At 16.6% G+C, this 14,124-nt stretch overlaps 1 protein-coding gene across 1 annotated transcript, besides 15 other annotated features; it reads left to right on the top strand. All coding sequences in view use genetic code 6, as the record gives it.

Moving 5' to 3' along the window:
• Window positions 1–368: 368 nt before the first annotated feature.
• Window positions 369–408: a microsatellite.
• Window positions 409–606: 198 nt separating this feature from the next.
• Window positions 607–1,762, top strand: IMG5_162990 (hypothetical protein; the record flags this gene model as incomplete). Its single annotated transcript, XM_004030303.1, has 4 exons — window positions 607–792; window positions 885–1,487; window positions 1,548–1,637; window positions 1,682–1,762. 4 exons carry the CDS (start codon window positions 607–609, stop codon window positions 1,760–1,762), a joined length of 960 nt encoding a protein of 319 aa, XP_004030351.1.
• Window positions 812–861: a microsatellite.
• Window positions 814–871: a microsatellite.
• Window positions 1,639–1,678: a microsatellite.
• Window positions 1,642–1,677: a microsatellite.
• Window positions 1,642–1,678: a microsatellite.
• Window positions 1,763–1,945: 183 nt separating the features above from the next.
• Window positions 1,946–2,027: a microsatellite.
• Window positions 2,028–3,579: 1,552 nt separating this feature from the next.
• Window positions 3,580–3,633: a microsatellite.
• Window positions 3,600–3,633: a microsatellite.
• A 4,319-nt stretch (window positions 3,634–7,952) lies between these two features.
• Window positions 7,953–8,003: a microsatellite.
• Window positions 8,004–8,545: 542 nt separating this feature from the next.
• Window positions 8,546–8,591: a microsatellite.
• Window positions 8,592–8,765: 174 nt separating this feature from the next.
• Window positions 8,766–8,807: a microsatellite.
• A 5-nt stretch (window positions 8,808–8,812) lies between these two features.
• Window positions 8,813–8,866: a microsatellite.
• Window positions 8,867–9,295: 429 nt separating this feature from the next.
• Window positions 9,296–9,329: a microsatellite.
• Window positions 9,330–11,355: 2,026 nt separating this feature from the next.
• Window positions 11,356–11,413: a microsatellite.
• Window positions 11,414–14,124: the final 2,711 nt, after the last annotated feature.

Raw genomic sequence — 14,124 nt, 5'->3', positions numbered from 1 at the left:
TACTATTAGAGTAGCCATAAAACTATAACAGAATATAATATGAATATTTCTATCAAATTGTATTATACATATTAATATGGCAAATATTATATAAAAATAATTATAACTATCGAGAAATTCAAAATTTAATGTAGAGATTCTTGAAAAAATGCACTTTTTTAAGAAGTATAACCTTCGGTAGAAAATATTATAATAAGAAATTCTTAGAAATTATTGAAATATCTTTTATATAACCAAATTACTTATTCTAGTAATATAAATAATTTTATTATGAATTTTTCATATTCTTGATAATGAATTTCTAATAGATGTTGATTTTATTAAAATGAGATATATTAAGTTATTTTTTTTTAAAAAAATTATTTTTTATAATATTATTTAAAACAAATAAAATTATATTAAAAAAATTTGTAAAAATTTAATATAAATATGAAAAATAATATTTTATTTTAAATCTATAAGAAAGTAAAACAAAACAAAAAAATTATTTAAATAAAAACTAGATTTATTGAAAAAATTAAAAAAAATAAAAGGTATATAAATATTAAATACTAAAAAAAATTAAAATAATATCAAACTAAATAAAAGCTAAAATAAAAAATAAAAATGGAAGAAATTGAACAAGATGAATAATTTGCAAAAATTAAAAAATAAATAAGAACTCCAAAAACTGCAAAAGGACGAAGACTTCAAAAGAAAAAGAATCCATAATTAGAAGAAGGAATAAGAAAAACCTTATTTATAAAAGGATAAAAAACATCAGAATAAGTTTCAAATTTTATGAAAGATTTAGTAAAATATATAAAAAAATTATATATATATATATATATATATAATATATATATATATATATTTATATATTCATATATTTTTTATTTTTAAAGTATTCTTTAAAAAAAATAAATTCTTTAAATTTTTCAAGAAGACATGAAATTCGTCCTTTTGAAGAAATTTAACAAATAGAAAATTATTGTTAAAAACAAGATTGTGCATTCTTTTTATTTGGTTCTCATAATAAAAAAAGACCTAATAATATTGTTTTAGGTCGTATTTATGATAATCATGTACTTGATATGGTTGAATTGGGTATTAATAATCTTTAATCTTAAAATGAAAAATTAGGATTAGTTGATATTCCTGCATAATGTAGACCTGTCTTAGTATTTTAGGGTCCTCTTTTTGATTCTGAGCCTTCTTTTGTACGAATAAAAAATTTATTAAATGATTTCTTTGTGGAGAATATAGAAGTTAAAGAAATTGACATAATAAAAGGATTGAAATATACATTAGTTTTTACTGCTGATTAATAAAATATTTACATGAAAACTTATTTAATAGAAAGTAATTAATAAAATGATAAAGGAGGAAATCTTTCTTTAACTGAAATAGGACCAAGTGCTAGTTTAAATATTAGAAGAAGTTAATTTGCTCCAGAAGAAACTTTTAAAAAAGCTTGTAAATAACCTAAAATTAAAACTAAAAAATAAGTAAAATATAATTTTTATAGTTTAATATATTTTTTCAATTTATTTTAATTATTTTAAAAGGATAAAAATGTATTTAAAGATAGTGTTGGGGATAAAAAAGTTAAAGTTTGGTTAGATAGATAAAATTTGGATGTTTTAGCTTTAAAGAAAGTATTTTTTATTATTTTTTTTTATTTTTATTTTTATTTTTTCAGAGAAAAAAACTCAAAGGTATTTCTGGAAATGAAAAAGTTATAGAGTTAAATTTAAAATAAGATTTAAGAGATTTAGAGTGATAAGATTTTTTATTTTATTATGGTAAATAAAAAAAATATACATTAAATATTATTAAAAATATTAAAAAAATTTTTTATTTATTTATTTTTTTGTTTTTATAAATCTTTATGTTTTTTTATATAAAAATGTTTTTAAATTATTAATATAAAAGATAAGATTACATTATTAAATAAAAAAATAAAATATTTATATGTAAATATATTTATATATATATATATATATATATATATATATATATATATATATATATATATATATATATATTAATTCTATTTTTACTAATATAAATTATGATATTCTTCTTAAAAATAAATAATGCTACAATTAATTAAATAAATTTTTATAAAGTTAAATTTATAATTTAAACTACCTATATTATAACTTAAAACATAATTAAATTTTTATAATAAACTATTTTTTTATGTTTTATTTATTTATCAAGAATTATATATAATTTTAATAATTGTTGAAAATTATTAATAAATATTAAGCCTGAAATAAAAAACTTCTATTATTTTTAGATTTTAAAATTATCCTTATTTTTTTATATTTAAAATATTGTTTGAATTGTATGAAATACTAAAAAAACACCTGAAATTTATAATCAGGCTAAAAAAATTTAAAATATTTTCAGATTACTATACTATATGTATTATTCGGACAGTTATCAAGTTATATTTTTTTGATCAATAAAAATGTTTATTTGTTTATTTTAATTTTATCATAAAAGGTAATATTAATTTGTGAAAAGATAATATTAATATAAAAACCATTTTATTTAGAAAATTTAAGCTTTATTTTATTTTTTTTGAGAAGGGAGGAGAACAAAAACTGAAAAATATTCTCTTTAATTTATTTTTAATTAGAAGAAATTTACTAAATCATACAAAAGTTTATATAGGATAATTAAAGGTATTTTTTGTCAATAGGATAAACTGCACTGCTTTTTTAAAAAAAAATTAACTCAATAGATGTATTAATTAACATTAATTTAAGATTTTCTTACATATATATCGAACTTTTAAATTAATATATATTAAGTTATTTTGTATTTAATGCATAAATTTTATTTTTTAGTAAAAATATATATAAATAAATTTTTAATTTTTACAACTTTATAATATATATGTGTTAGAAAGTTAATTTCTGAAATTTATATAGAATACAATAATCATGATTTAATTTAAGCTTTCGAATATATTATAATTACTCGAAAATAAAATTATCTATAAATAGATACTGAATTATTTAATTCAAGTATTCTTTTTAAGATATTTAAGAACCGGAAGAATTTGAATACATCGAAAATTCTTATGAAAACAACATTTTAACTAAAATATCATTGGAGTAAAACATAAATATCTAAATTCAAATAAATATTTTAAAATGAGCAAATGATGAATAAAATACATCCTAAATAAAAAGAAGGGAAGAAAAGTTTTATAAAGAAGATAATTAAAATGTTTTAGATTAACGTATATATCAAAAATACTCTAATTAAAATAAGAATAAACTTCAATATAAAATCTAGTTAGTACAGGCTCAAAGTCAACAAGAGTAATAGAATAAATCCATTATGATATTGAGAAGATATTAATGGGAATATTTTTTTGTATAAAAAATTAATTAATTTATATATAAAAACGAAGAATTTATATTATTATAATATAAAATTTTGTAAAAATTTATATTTAATTTAATTCGAAGGAATAATAAAATAATAAGTCTTTAAAGGATTTTTTTTTTAAAACAAACAATTAATTTTTAAAAAAGTTGATAAATATTAATAAAAAGTATATAAAATAAATATATGTATTAATATTAATAATATTTATATATATATATATATATTTATATATTTATAATATTTTATTTTGTTTTTTAATTATTGTTAGAAAATTACATTTAATATTATATATATAAATACAAAATTATATACTACTATTACTATTTCACAAAAAAAAAAGAACTGAATAAAAAGAAGAAGAATTTTCATTAAATTTTATAATTTATAATTTCATTAATTTAATCTATAATTCTAAAATCTGAATACTTGTCCAAATAAAAAAAATAAATAAAAATTTATCTTAAAAAATATAAATAAGTTAAGAAAAAAATATCATAATAAACCATTTCTTTATAAATTCCTGAAATAAATAAAAACAAACATAGATAAAAATGTTATTAAAAAATTTTCAAACATAAATTTTAATCGATTACATAAAAAATTACAAAAACTAAATTAAAATTATTTCACTTTATAAAAAAAAAAAAACAGAATTAAAGTAAGATTATTTATAATATTGAAATTTTTATTTCGGAATAAAATACCTTTCAAACATTTATTTATGAGTAATTTTTTTCACTATATAAACAAGAAGAAATCAAATAAATATCCGAAATTTATAAATATAAAGACTAAAACGAACAATTATATGAATTTTTCATCCAAAAAAAAGGCATTTATCCTTTCCATAATACTCTCTATAGACCTTGCAATATAACAAATATCCCCTGAAAACAATATTTAATAAAAAGAATTAGTCCAAACAGATAAGTAAAATTATTTTTTTATCCAAAAAGAGTTTTTACAATATATTTTTCTGATTTTTTTACTTCTTCTTCAGTTTTAAAAAACTAATATCTTCTAGATAAAAACTCGTTTTTGAAAATATAATCCTAAACCCAATAATATATCCAAATGAATTTTTTTTTTAGAAAAATTTCTACTTAATCCATCTAAGAAAAACACGGAAAATTGTAGTGTATTTTTATTTACAAATTTAGGCAAAAACGAAAGTAAGTAAATTATAAACATAAAATCTGCCCTTTTTATATACTCGTTATATTAAATAATAATATGCTTAATATATACTAAAAGTTTTTATTTGTTATAATAATCACGTTTTTAGTCCTTTTTTTGCCTCCCAATAGTAACTTTCCGTCATTTATATCATCTTTTTCTTTTCGAAAAAAGTTCTAGTTATGAAATTTGGATGATTTGAAAATAATAATGAAAAAACCTAATTTTATAAAAATTAAAAATAATAGGCAGTTCAATTATTTAATTGGGAATATTAATTTTTTTTTTCATCAAAATAATTCAAGTAAAAATGATAGGATAATTGTACTATAAATAACAAATACTAAGAATTTTATTTAGTTTCGAGGAATTTATGGATAGTAGATACTTTAGGTAGTCATGTATAAAATCTAGATTTTTCTTAAAATGAGAATTTAAAGCATATTTTTTAGAAGTGTCTTCAAACCAAAAAAATATCAGTTTTAAATACACCAAGCTTAATTCCTGATTTACTTTTTATTAATAATAAGGAAATTAATATTAAAGATGAATTTTTTTATAAATATTAATATTTTTTATTTGATTTATATGGATAACTACATTATAAGTGTGTGTTTTGAGAGTTGCTCGGAATTAACTTTTAATAATTAAAATAAAAATTATACAGCTTTATTTTTAGATTTAAAAAAGCTAGATTAATTTTAAAAATGCATCTTTAATACTAGCTTTGAATTTAATTTATTAATCAAAATTTATAAAATTAACAAAATATTTTCTTTTAAAATTCCTGATATCTATAATCTATTGTCTATTATCTATTATTTTATTTCACTAACACATTTGTAAATGGCTTCAATTTATCTTTATAAACTACAAAAAACCCTCCGTTATCCTTTTTAGAACTCCTCACTGAATTCCTAAAGGAAAACTTCACCTCATTATCCCCTATAATCTCGAAAACATAAATCCAACGCGTTAATTTTGTCCAAATAATCGTTTTACTTCAAAATTCCTCAAATTTAACATTAAGAATTTTAAATTGTATATTCGCAAATTAACAATATTTTCTTTTACATCATCTGCAACGCGATATCTGGGAGCTTCCAAAAGCCTGATATAGACACACACTAGATTATTAATAATAATAATAAAATTTAGCTCCAAAACCTTCTAGAACTTCAGGCAATATTAAAAAACAACTACATAGTTAAACTTTAAGTTTTAAAAATGTAGAATTGTAATTTCGATAACGAATTAATATCCATATATGCGATAGTTTATTAAACGCTAAATATTTAAAAATCGTAGATTTAAGCGAAAATCTATTATACTATAAACAATTTTCAAAAATCTTTCTTAAATAGTAATAATTCCATACTCTCTCGAATCTTAAATTATTTAAATTTCAGGAAAATTATATTTCTCCCCATGTAATTTCTAGTTTTATTAATTTTAAATAATATCCTCATATATCTAATCTTCTAAAATTCTGATATCCACCTCAAATTTATTAAATAATTATTTATCCATATTAGATTTCACACAAATAGTTGACCCTTGTGACTAATCAGATAATTTAACCGAATTAACGCTTTCGTAAAATAATCCAAATTAAATCCATAATTCTCCAATCTATCCGAATCCTCCAAAAGTACATCGAAAAAACTAAAAAACTAAAAGCCTGCAAACTTTAGACTACTCATTTAACTTTCAAGCCAACGAAAATTCCTTCTTAATTTATCCGAACAAACATAAACTAGCATTTCTTTAAAAAAATCCTTATTCGCGAAAAATACCAATTTTCCACAAAAACAATCACTTAATTTCTCCAAAATATTCCACAAGAAAACACTATCTTATAAAAACTCGACCTAAAATTCATAATTTTAGAAGACACAATATTCCTCCTAAATCTCTCTAAAAAACTTTCATTTAATCCAAACACAAAAAAATTTCCTTTTAACCAAATCTCCATCCTATTTACCTTCAAAATCTTCACAAATATCATCCAAAGACCCCCCCCTAGATTACACTCGAGTCGGCCGGCTCAGTATATATAGTGGTTGTACGCGTGGTCTAATCTCCGCTACTATCCTAAACTACCTCTGTAAGTAAACCTTTTATGAAGTCCATTATATGTTTAATTGCGTTGGAGCGACTTCAATAGGTGGATTTTTTACTCTAGGTATAATTGGAAGTCAGGATGGGCAGAATCCGTTTACTAATCATGTGGAATTAGTGAAGATTTTCGAAGTTCGCGGTTAAACTATATTCAATTTTTCGTAAACCAGGTCTTTTTTACAATTTAATCGACAAGGCGAAATAGGTGGGGGGGTGAAGATTTGGAAAATATCATATATAAATACTTCCAAAACTGCAAATTATTAGATGTCCTGAAAGACATAAACGTAATAGTAATGGAAATGAGACAAAAAATAATTTAAAGCAAAAATCCCGCAAAGTTTTTCAATAGCTGAGACTCCGTTTTTAATAAATATAGAAATTTCTATAAGAAAGACGCTGTAAGGGATATTTCTGCTGCTCCGACATTTTATTCGTCTGTGGAAATAAAAAATTTTAACCAAACAATAAAATATAGTTTAGTTGATGAGGGTTTGGGTTAAAATAATTCATCTAAAGTAGTACTTGAAGACATTTAAAAAGAAGCCATAAATACTTGAAATTAAAATAACTACTTCATTTTAAGTCTAGGAGCTGTTTTAACTCTAACTTCTGTTTAACTAAGCTAAAATATAGGAGTACTTAACTTATAGCTATTATTAATAGTTTCGGTCAAGGCAGATCGGATTACGTAGATACGTAAATAAATTAAATATATAATGATAGATATTTAAAAATATAATAAATTGTTAATTTAGATAAATCAAAGGTTTAATTAGATACTGAAGATGAGGAAGATGTGAAAATTGATAAAAAGATACTTTAAAGGAAGCAGTTAAAGTACATTCTGATGAATATATATGAAAAATTAAATTATAGTCCGTTTGATGAGTGGATTATGGGAAACACTAGGAAGAAATATATGATTTTTATAGGATTTTTTGTTTAATATATATTTTTATTTATTTTATTATTTTATTTTATTTTAAAAAAATAATTTTATTTTATTTCATTTCCTTTATATTTTATTTTTGGTGAAAATTAATAAGCTTTTATTTACTTTTTTGGTACTTTAATAAATAAAAAAATAGGTTTACAATAAAATTTATTTTATTTTTTCTATAAACTTGAATTATTTTATATGATAATTATTATATTTAACATTAAATAAATTCATTTCTATTTAAATTTTGACGAAAAAAATGATATATTAAAAATTTCTTTCATTAATTTTACGTAAATATATATTTTTAATAATATTTGTATTCATTTATTTTTTATTTTCTTTCATTAATTTTGTTATTTTTTTACATTAAAAAATAATAAAATATATTGGATTGTTAATGAAATTTTATTTGAATATCCTATTTATATAAATATTGGATACTTTTTAAATTTATTATTTTAAAAACTGAAGTAAATAAAGTTAAACTTTGAATATAATAAAAATACTAATATAAAAGTATATAAATAATATTTTATAAATAAAAATAAGTTATTTATTAATAATTAAAAAAAAAAATTAATTTGAAAAAAAATTTTGTATGAATATTTTTATTGTTTAGTAAATATATTCCAACATTATATTTATAATTAAATTTTATATTTAAAATTTTGTAAATGAAGTAGAATTTTATCTTTTTATTAATATTATTTATATATGAAAATCTCTCTAAAATTTTAAATATTTTTATTATTTATTTAAAGTTTTTGTACATTTTTAAGCATTAAAAGTAATGTAATCATAGAAGAATTAATAATTTATAATATAATTATATTTTTATATAATAATCTCAAAGATTATTATTGAGAAATTTATATATTGAAGTTTATATTAAATTATTGTATATAATGATAAAAAAAAATTATATTTAAAAAAATTAAAATAAAAAAATATATATTTATTATTATAAAAAAATTGAATAAAATAGAAATGCGCAAATATATTAAATAAAATTAAATTTTATAAAAATTATTATATTTTAATTTACTTAAAATTATTAATAATTATTATTTAGAAAAAAAAATATTACATTTTAAACCTTAATTTTTGATTTATTTTTTAATATTATTTAGAGTAATAGTAAATAAAAAAAAATTAATATTAAAGAAAAATAAAAAATAAATATAAATATAAATATTGTATATAAATATAATTTTTTATTATTAATATAAATATAAACAAATATAAATTAATTTTTTATATCTTTTTTTTTATTATTATTTTGAATATAAAATAATACTTTTTTTTTAATATATATATATATATATATTATATCTTTTATTTTTTATTTTTTTTTAAGTTAATCATTTTATGTTTCATTTACATTTCTTATTTTTTTTTTTTTATATTATTCTATATTTAAATTAAAATAATTATTTTTATCATTTTTTTTATTATAAATTAAAATACTATTTTCATTATTTTATATTTTTATTATATCATTTTTTTTATAAATAAATTTTATTGTATTTCTATGTAAATAATTTATATTTGCAAATACGATTTTATAATTCATTTATATATTATTTTTTATAAAAATATAATCTACTATTATTATTTTTTTTCTTTATTTTATTTGTTTTAATAAAAGATACTAAAGGTTTATTTTTAATTTATTCTTTTTTATATTTATTTTTTTCTCGTAGATTAATTAATAAAAAATTTAAATTTTTTTAAATAAATACAGGCAGTTTTTTTAATTATATATTATTGACTTAAAATATTTTTTTCCTATATAAATCTTACAAATATTTTTAATCATTATTTTAAGTTTTATTTCTAAAATTTTTATATTTATAAGTTATCATTATGTAATTATTTTTCTATTGAGGAAACTTATTATTTGTGTTTTACTCTTTCTTAATTGTATTACATACAATTTAAATTTAGATAAGACTATTTTTTTTTCTAGATTTTTACACCTCCTAAAAATTTTTAATGTGAACCCCAGATTTTTAAATCTCAAAAATTAAAATATACCTAAATATTTTTTATATGAAACCAAATTTTTAATTCTCAAAAGTTAAAATTATATTTATTATTTTGAAATAAACCCCTAAAATATTATTTAAATACTTTAAAAAAGAAAGCAAAAAAATTCTATAAAAAGGGGTAAAAAATAGAAAACAAAATTTTTAAATAAGTTTTGTTAAAAATAAGTTAAAAAAAAAAAATGTATACTTAATAAATTCCATTAGTATTTTTTTAAGCCCAACAACCTTAATCATTAGACTAGAATACATATTATTAATTTTACAAATAAAATCCTTCTTATATGGAAATAAATAGACCTTATGGAATTGCTTTTGCACCCTTATACTAACGTAACTAAAACATCAATAATCTTAATGAGTATATTTCAAATATAGAGAATTCGATGAAAATATAATCTAATAATTTTTAATAATATAATTATTAATAAAATATCTATAAATAAACATGTTAGTAAAATATGTTAACTAACAATTACAAATAAAAACCATTTCTAAACACAAATTTTAACGTTAACTTAACAAACCCTTTTTAATTTTATTAATAATAATATATAAATTAGTAATATCCCTAGAACTTTTAATAAATCTAATAATAAACCTAAACATATTAATTTCCATAATATATTTAGAATTAAGTTTAAATTAATAAGATTTGTCCTAATGAATAAAACATAAAAATAGACATAATTTCTGATTAATAATAAGTTTAAACCGAAACAGATTCTAATAAAATTCAATAAAAAATAGAAACAGAAAATATAAAATGTATTGAAAAAATTGAAACTGATTAAAACATTAAAAATCCAAAATCAAGATACAGAAAACAAAATCAAATAAAATAATATAAAAAACGAAAAAGTAGAATAAAATAGTAAAAACATTACCAATAATGAATATTAATATAATACAGAAGAAAATAATAATGATTGCAAAGAAGAAAATTATTAGGAATAATACAGTGGAAATATAGTTAAAAATATTTTAAAAGCCTTTTAAAAGCATATTTATAAAATTTAAATAGAAGATAAATCTATCTAAGTTTCTTTAGAAAGAATGTTTTAAAGAAATACTTTTTGTAATCTTTTTTTGATAAAATTAATAATAATAAGAGATATAATCCCTATTTTTTGTAGTTTTTAGATATATTTAAAAATGATGAATTATATAATGGTAATATAAAAAATATTAGAGATCATCTAATTTTATTACGTTAATTATAAAATGGAAATTTAGAAAATGTTTCTATTAAGAAAAAAAAATATCAAAAAAAAAATATATTAAGATATTAGGCTTAATTAAGAAAATAAGATAAATTATAAAAATTAAACATTAATAAAAATATCAATTAATAATAATGATAATAAGTTGATATGTAAAAAAATATATAATTATGTAGTTTTTTTTATATATTACTATATAATTATAATTAAAAACAATTTAGTATTAATTTATTAATTATTATTTTTTTATAATAATTAAAGAAAATTATTTATATATAATTTCTTAATAAATATTAGGATTTTTTTTAAATTATATTTATGTTAAATAAAATCGTAAAAATAATATTTCTATTAGTAATTAAAAATTATTATATATTCTTTATATAATAAAAATAAATATAATTAAATACATTATCAATAAATATAAAAAAAAAAAAATTATAATTTTGTTAAAAAATCAATATTTATTTAAAATAAAAATTTCAATTTAATTTAAAAAATAATCAATAAAATATAATAAAAATTAAAATAATAAATACTAAAATTGTATATATAATGCAATTTTTCATATCTCCACTAAAAGTGAATTTAGGTTCATTTAATAAATCCAATTCTTCTTATTAATTATCTGTATTTTATTTTTATTTTTATTAATTTTCCTGAAATTTATTATTATTATTAATATTATTTTCATATGCGATTTCTAACAAATTTAAATTATAATTATAAGAAACATTGTGGCTTATGTTATTACCCGATATTTAATTATATGTTAATGTCGGCGTAACATTGCATGTGTTTTCTTAATAACTATTGTTTGACTATTATCTATTAATTTAAGAACTACTTGATTGTTTTTTTTAATTTTCTATATTTTTAATTTAAATTAATGGAATTTATTGTTATAATAAGGATTAATTCATTTATATTTTAAATACCAATATTGTTTGAAAAATTAAATTAATTTAAATTTTACTATTAAAATTAAATGAAATTTTTATAAAAAAGCTTTTTATATATTTTTTTTAGTTTAAAACTAGTTTGTTTATTAGAATATATATATATATATATTTAACAATATAAAAAAATATTTAAATTAAAATATATATATAAATATTATAAAAATTAATATCAAAATGTAATATATTATTAATATTTAATTATTTTTTTATATATAAAATCTATTTAATTCTTTTTTGTTTAAATAATATAATATAAAACTATTTAAAAATTTAATTTTTGTTGTAATAAATATATATATTATAAAATATTAGTATTTTATTTCATTATTATTTTATGATATTTGTTAAAAAATAAAATAGTTTATTCAAATAATATTACTTTTTAACTAAAAAATATTTTAATTTTCTTTAACTATATTTTTTTCGCCATTGAAAGTGTCTATTTTTTATAATTCAGTGTTTATATTTTAATATTTATACAATAGATTATTATTTTTCTAAGTATCTTTATTAAATTTATATTTAGTTTTCGATTTATCTTTTTTATAAATTCTAATTTATTATTCAATATTTTCTTAAACTTGAATTTCATATTAATAAAAAATATATTTTTTTTCATTAATCATTTATAATCTATATAATCCAACATCTTTTTGTTTTGGTTTATAATAAATAACAATTTTATTATCAAAAATTTTATAAGAAACCCAATTAGGTAATTGAAAATTTCCTTTAGAACTATTTTTAATTCCCAAGCTTTCATAATTTAATTAAAAAGCAGTTCTTATTTTATTAATAAAAATAGAGAATATATTCATTATTACATAATTAAATTCTATTATTTTTTCCTTTGATTAATTATTTTTATTAGTATTTTAGCATATTATATTATTTTTTATTTAATTAAATTCTATTTTTTATTATAACCTTATTTGCTTAATATTTTTAGGGTCTAAATGTATTATTTATCCAAAAGAAGAATTTTTAAAAGAAGGTTTTTGTTTAATCTAAAAACCATAAAAATCAGCTTTAATACATTTTTTAATTAAATAAATGTTTATGTTTTTATTTATATCATAAGAATACATTTCATTTTAGAATAATTTATTTATAGTTTATTAAATATAACATATTTCAATTTAATATTCATTAAATATTTAATTGTTTTAATAATAGATTTAATTTATGATATTATTGTTAGTTTTGCGTGAAAAATATAACTTTTTTATTAAAAAAGAGATAAATAAATAATATTTTTTAGTCTTTTTACTAAATACCAATCAGCTTAAGGATTCGCTTATTTTGCGAATTTCACAATTTTTAAATAAATAGAAAAAGTAAATTTATCAAGTTTAATTAAAGATTTATAAAAAAAACACTTCAAAGCAATATAAACTATTTATTTTTTTTCAATTTAAATTTAATTATTTAGGCTCTTGTCTTTATTTTTTTAAATAGTTTTTAAATTTTATTACAATAATTATAAATCAATCTAACCAGTTTCCTATTTTATATAAAATTAAAGAAATTTCTCAAAATTAATCCCTTATTTATTATGATATTATTATAAATTTTTGAATAATTTAAAAGCTATATCATATACATTTGGAAAAAAAATTATAGCTTTTTATTAGTTTTTACAATTTATCTACAAATATTACTTTTAATAAGTAAATTATTTCATATTAAAAAAATTATAAAATATACTATTATAATACTGCAATAAAAATCCCAATAAACTAATACTAAAAAAAAATATAATACAATTTCTAATAATCCATCCAGGAATAGAATTAAATTTTATTATAAATTATGTATTACATTTATTATATCCATCAAAAGCTTAAATCATAATCGTATATTTTTGTCCGAGTGCATATTTTTATAAATTTCCAGAAAATTTTAATTCTTTAGGATGAAAAATTATCCAATTATTTCCTTCTTCTTCTTAATTTAATTTTATTGATTAATTTTCAAAGTTTAAAAAGGCCTATATATTAATATATAAAATTTAAAAAAAAGTTACATTAAATTCGATTTTCAAACTTTTTAAATTATCTAAAACTATAAGATCTATATGGAATTCGAAATCTTCAAAAACAGTTAACCCATAAGGAAAAATATAATCAAATTAATATTAAGCGTCATTATTTTCAAAACTAATAACTTTAAGAGGTTTAAAAATTTTGAAATTTTGAAAAATTTCTAATCTGCGTAGAGGAAAATTATTGAAATCATTAATAATAATTGTGAAAAAG

Source organism: Ichthyophthirius multifiliis (genome assembly GCF_000220395.1).
Source record: "Ichthyophthirius multifiliis unplaced genomic scaffold scaff_1120509251222, whole genome shotgun sequence".
In the NCBI taxonomy this organism is placed as follows: domain Eukaryota; phylum Ciliophora; class Oligohymenophorea; order Hymenostomatida; genus Ichthyophthirius; species Ichthyophthirius multifiliis.
This window is presented reverse-complemented; position numbering and strand designations above follow the sequence as displayed.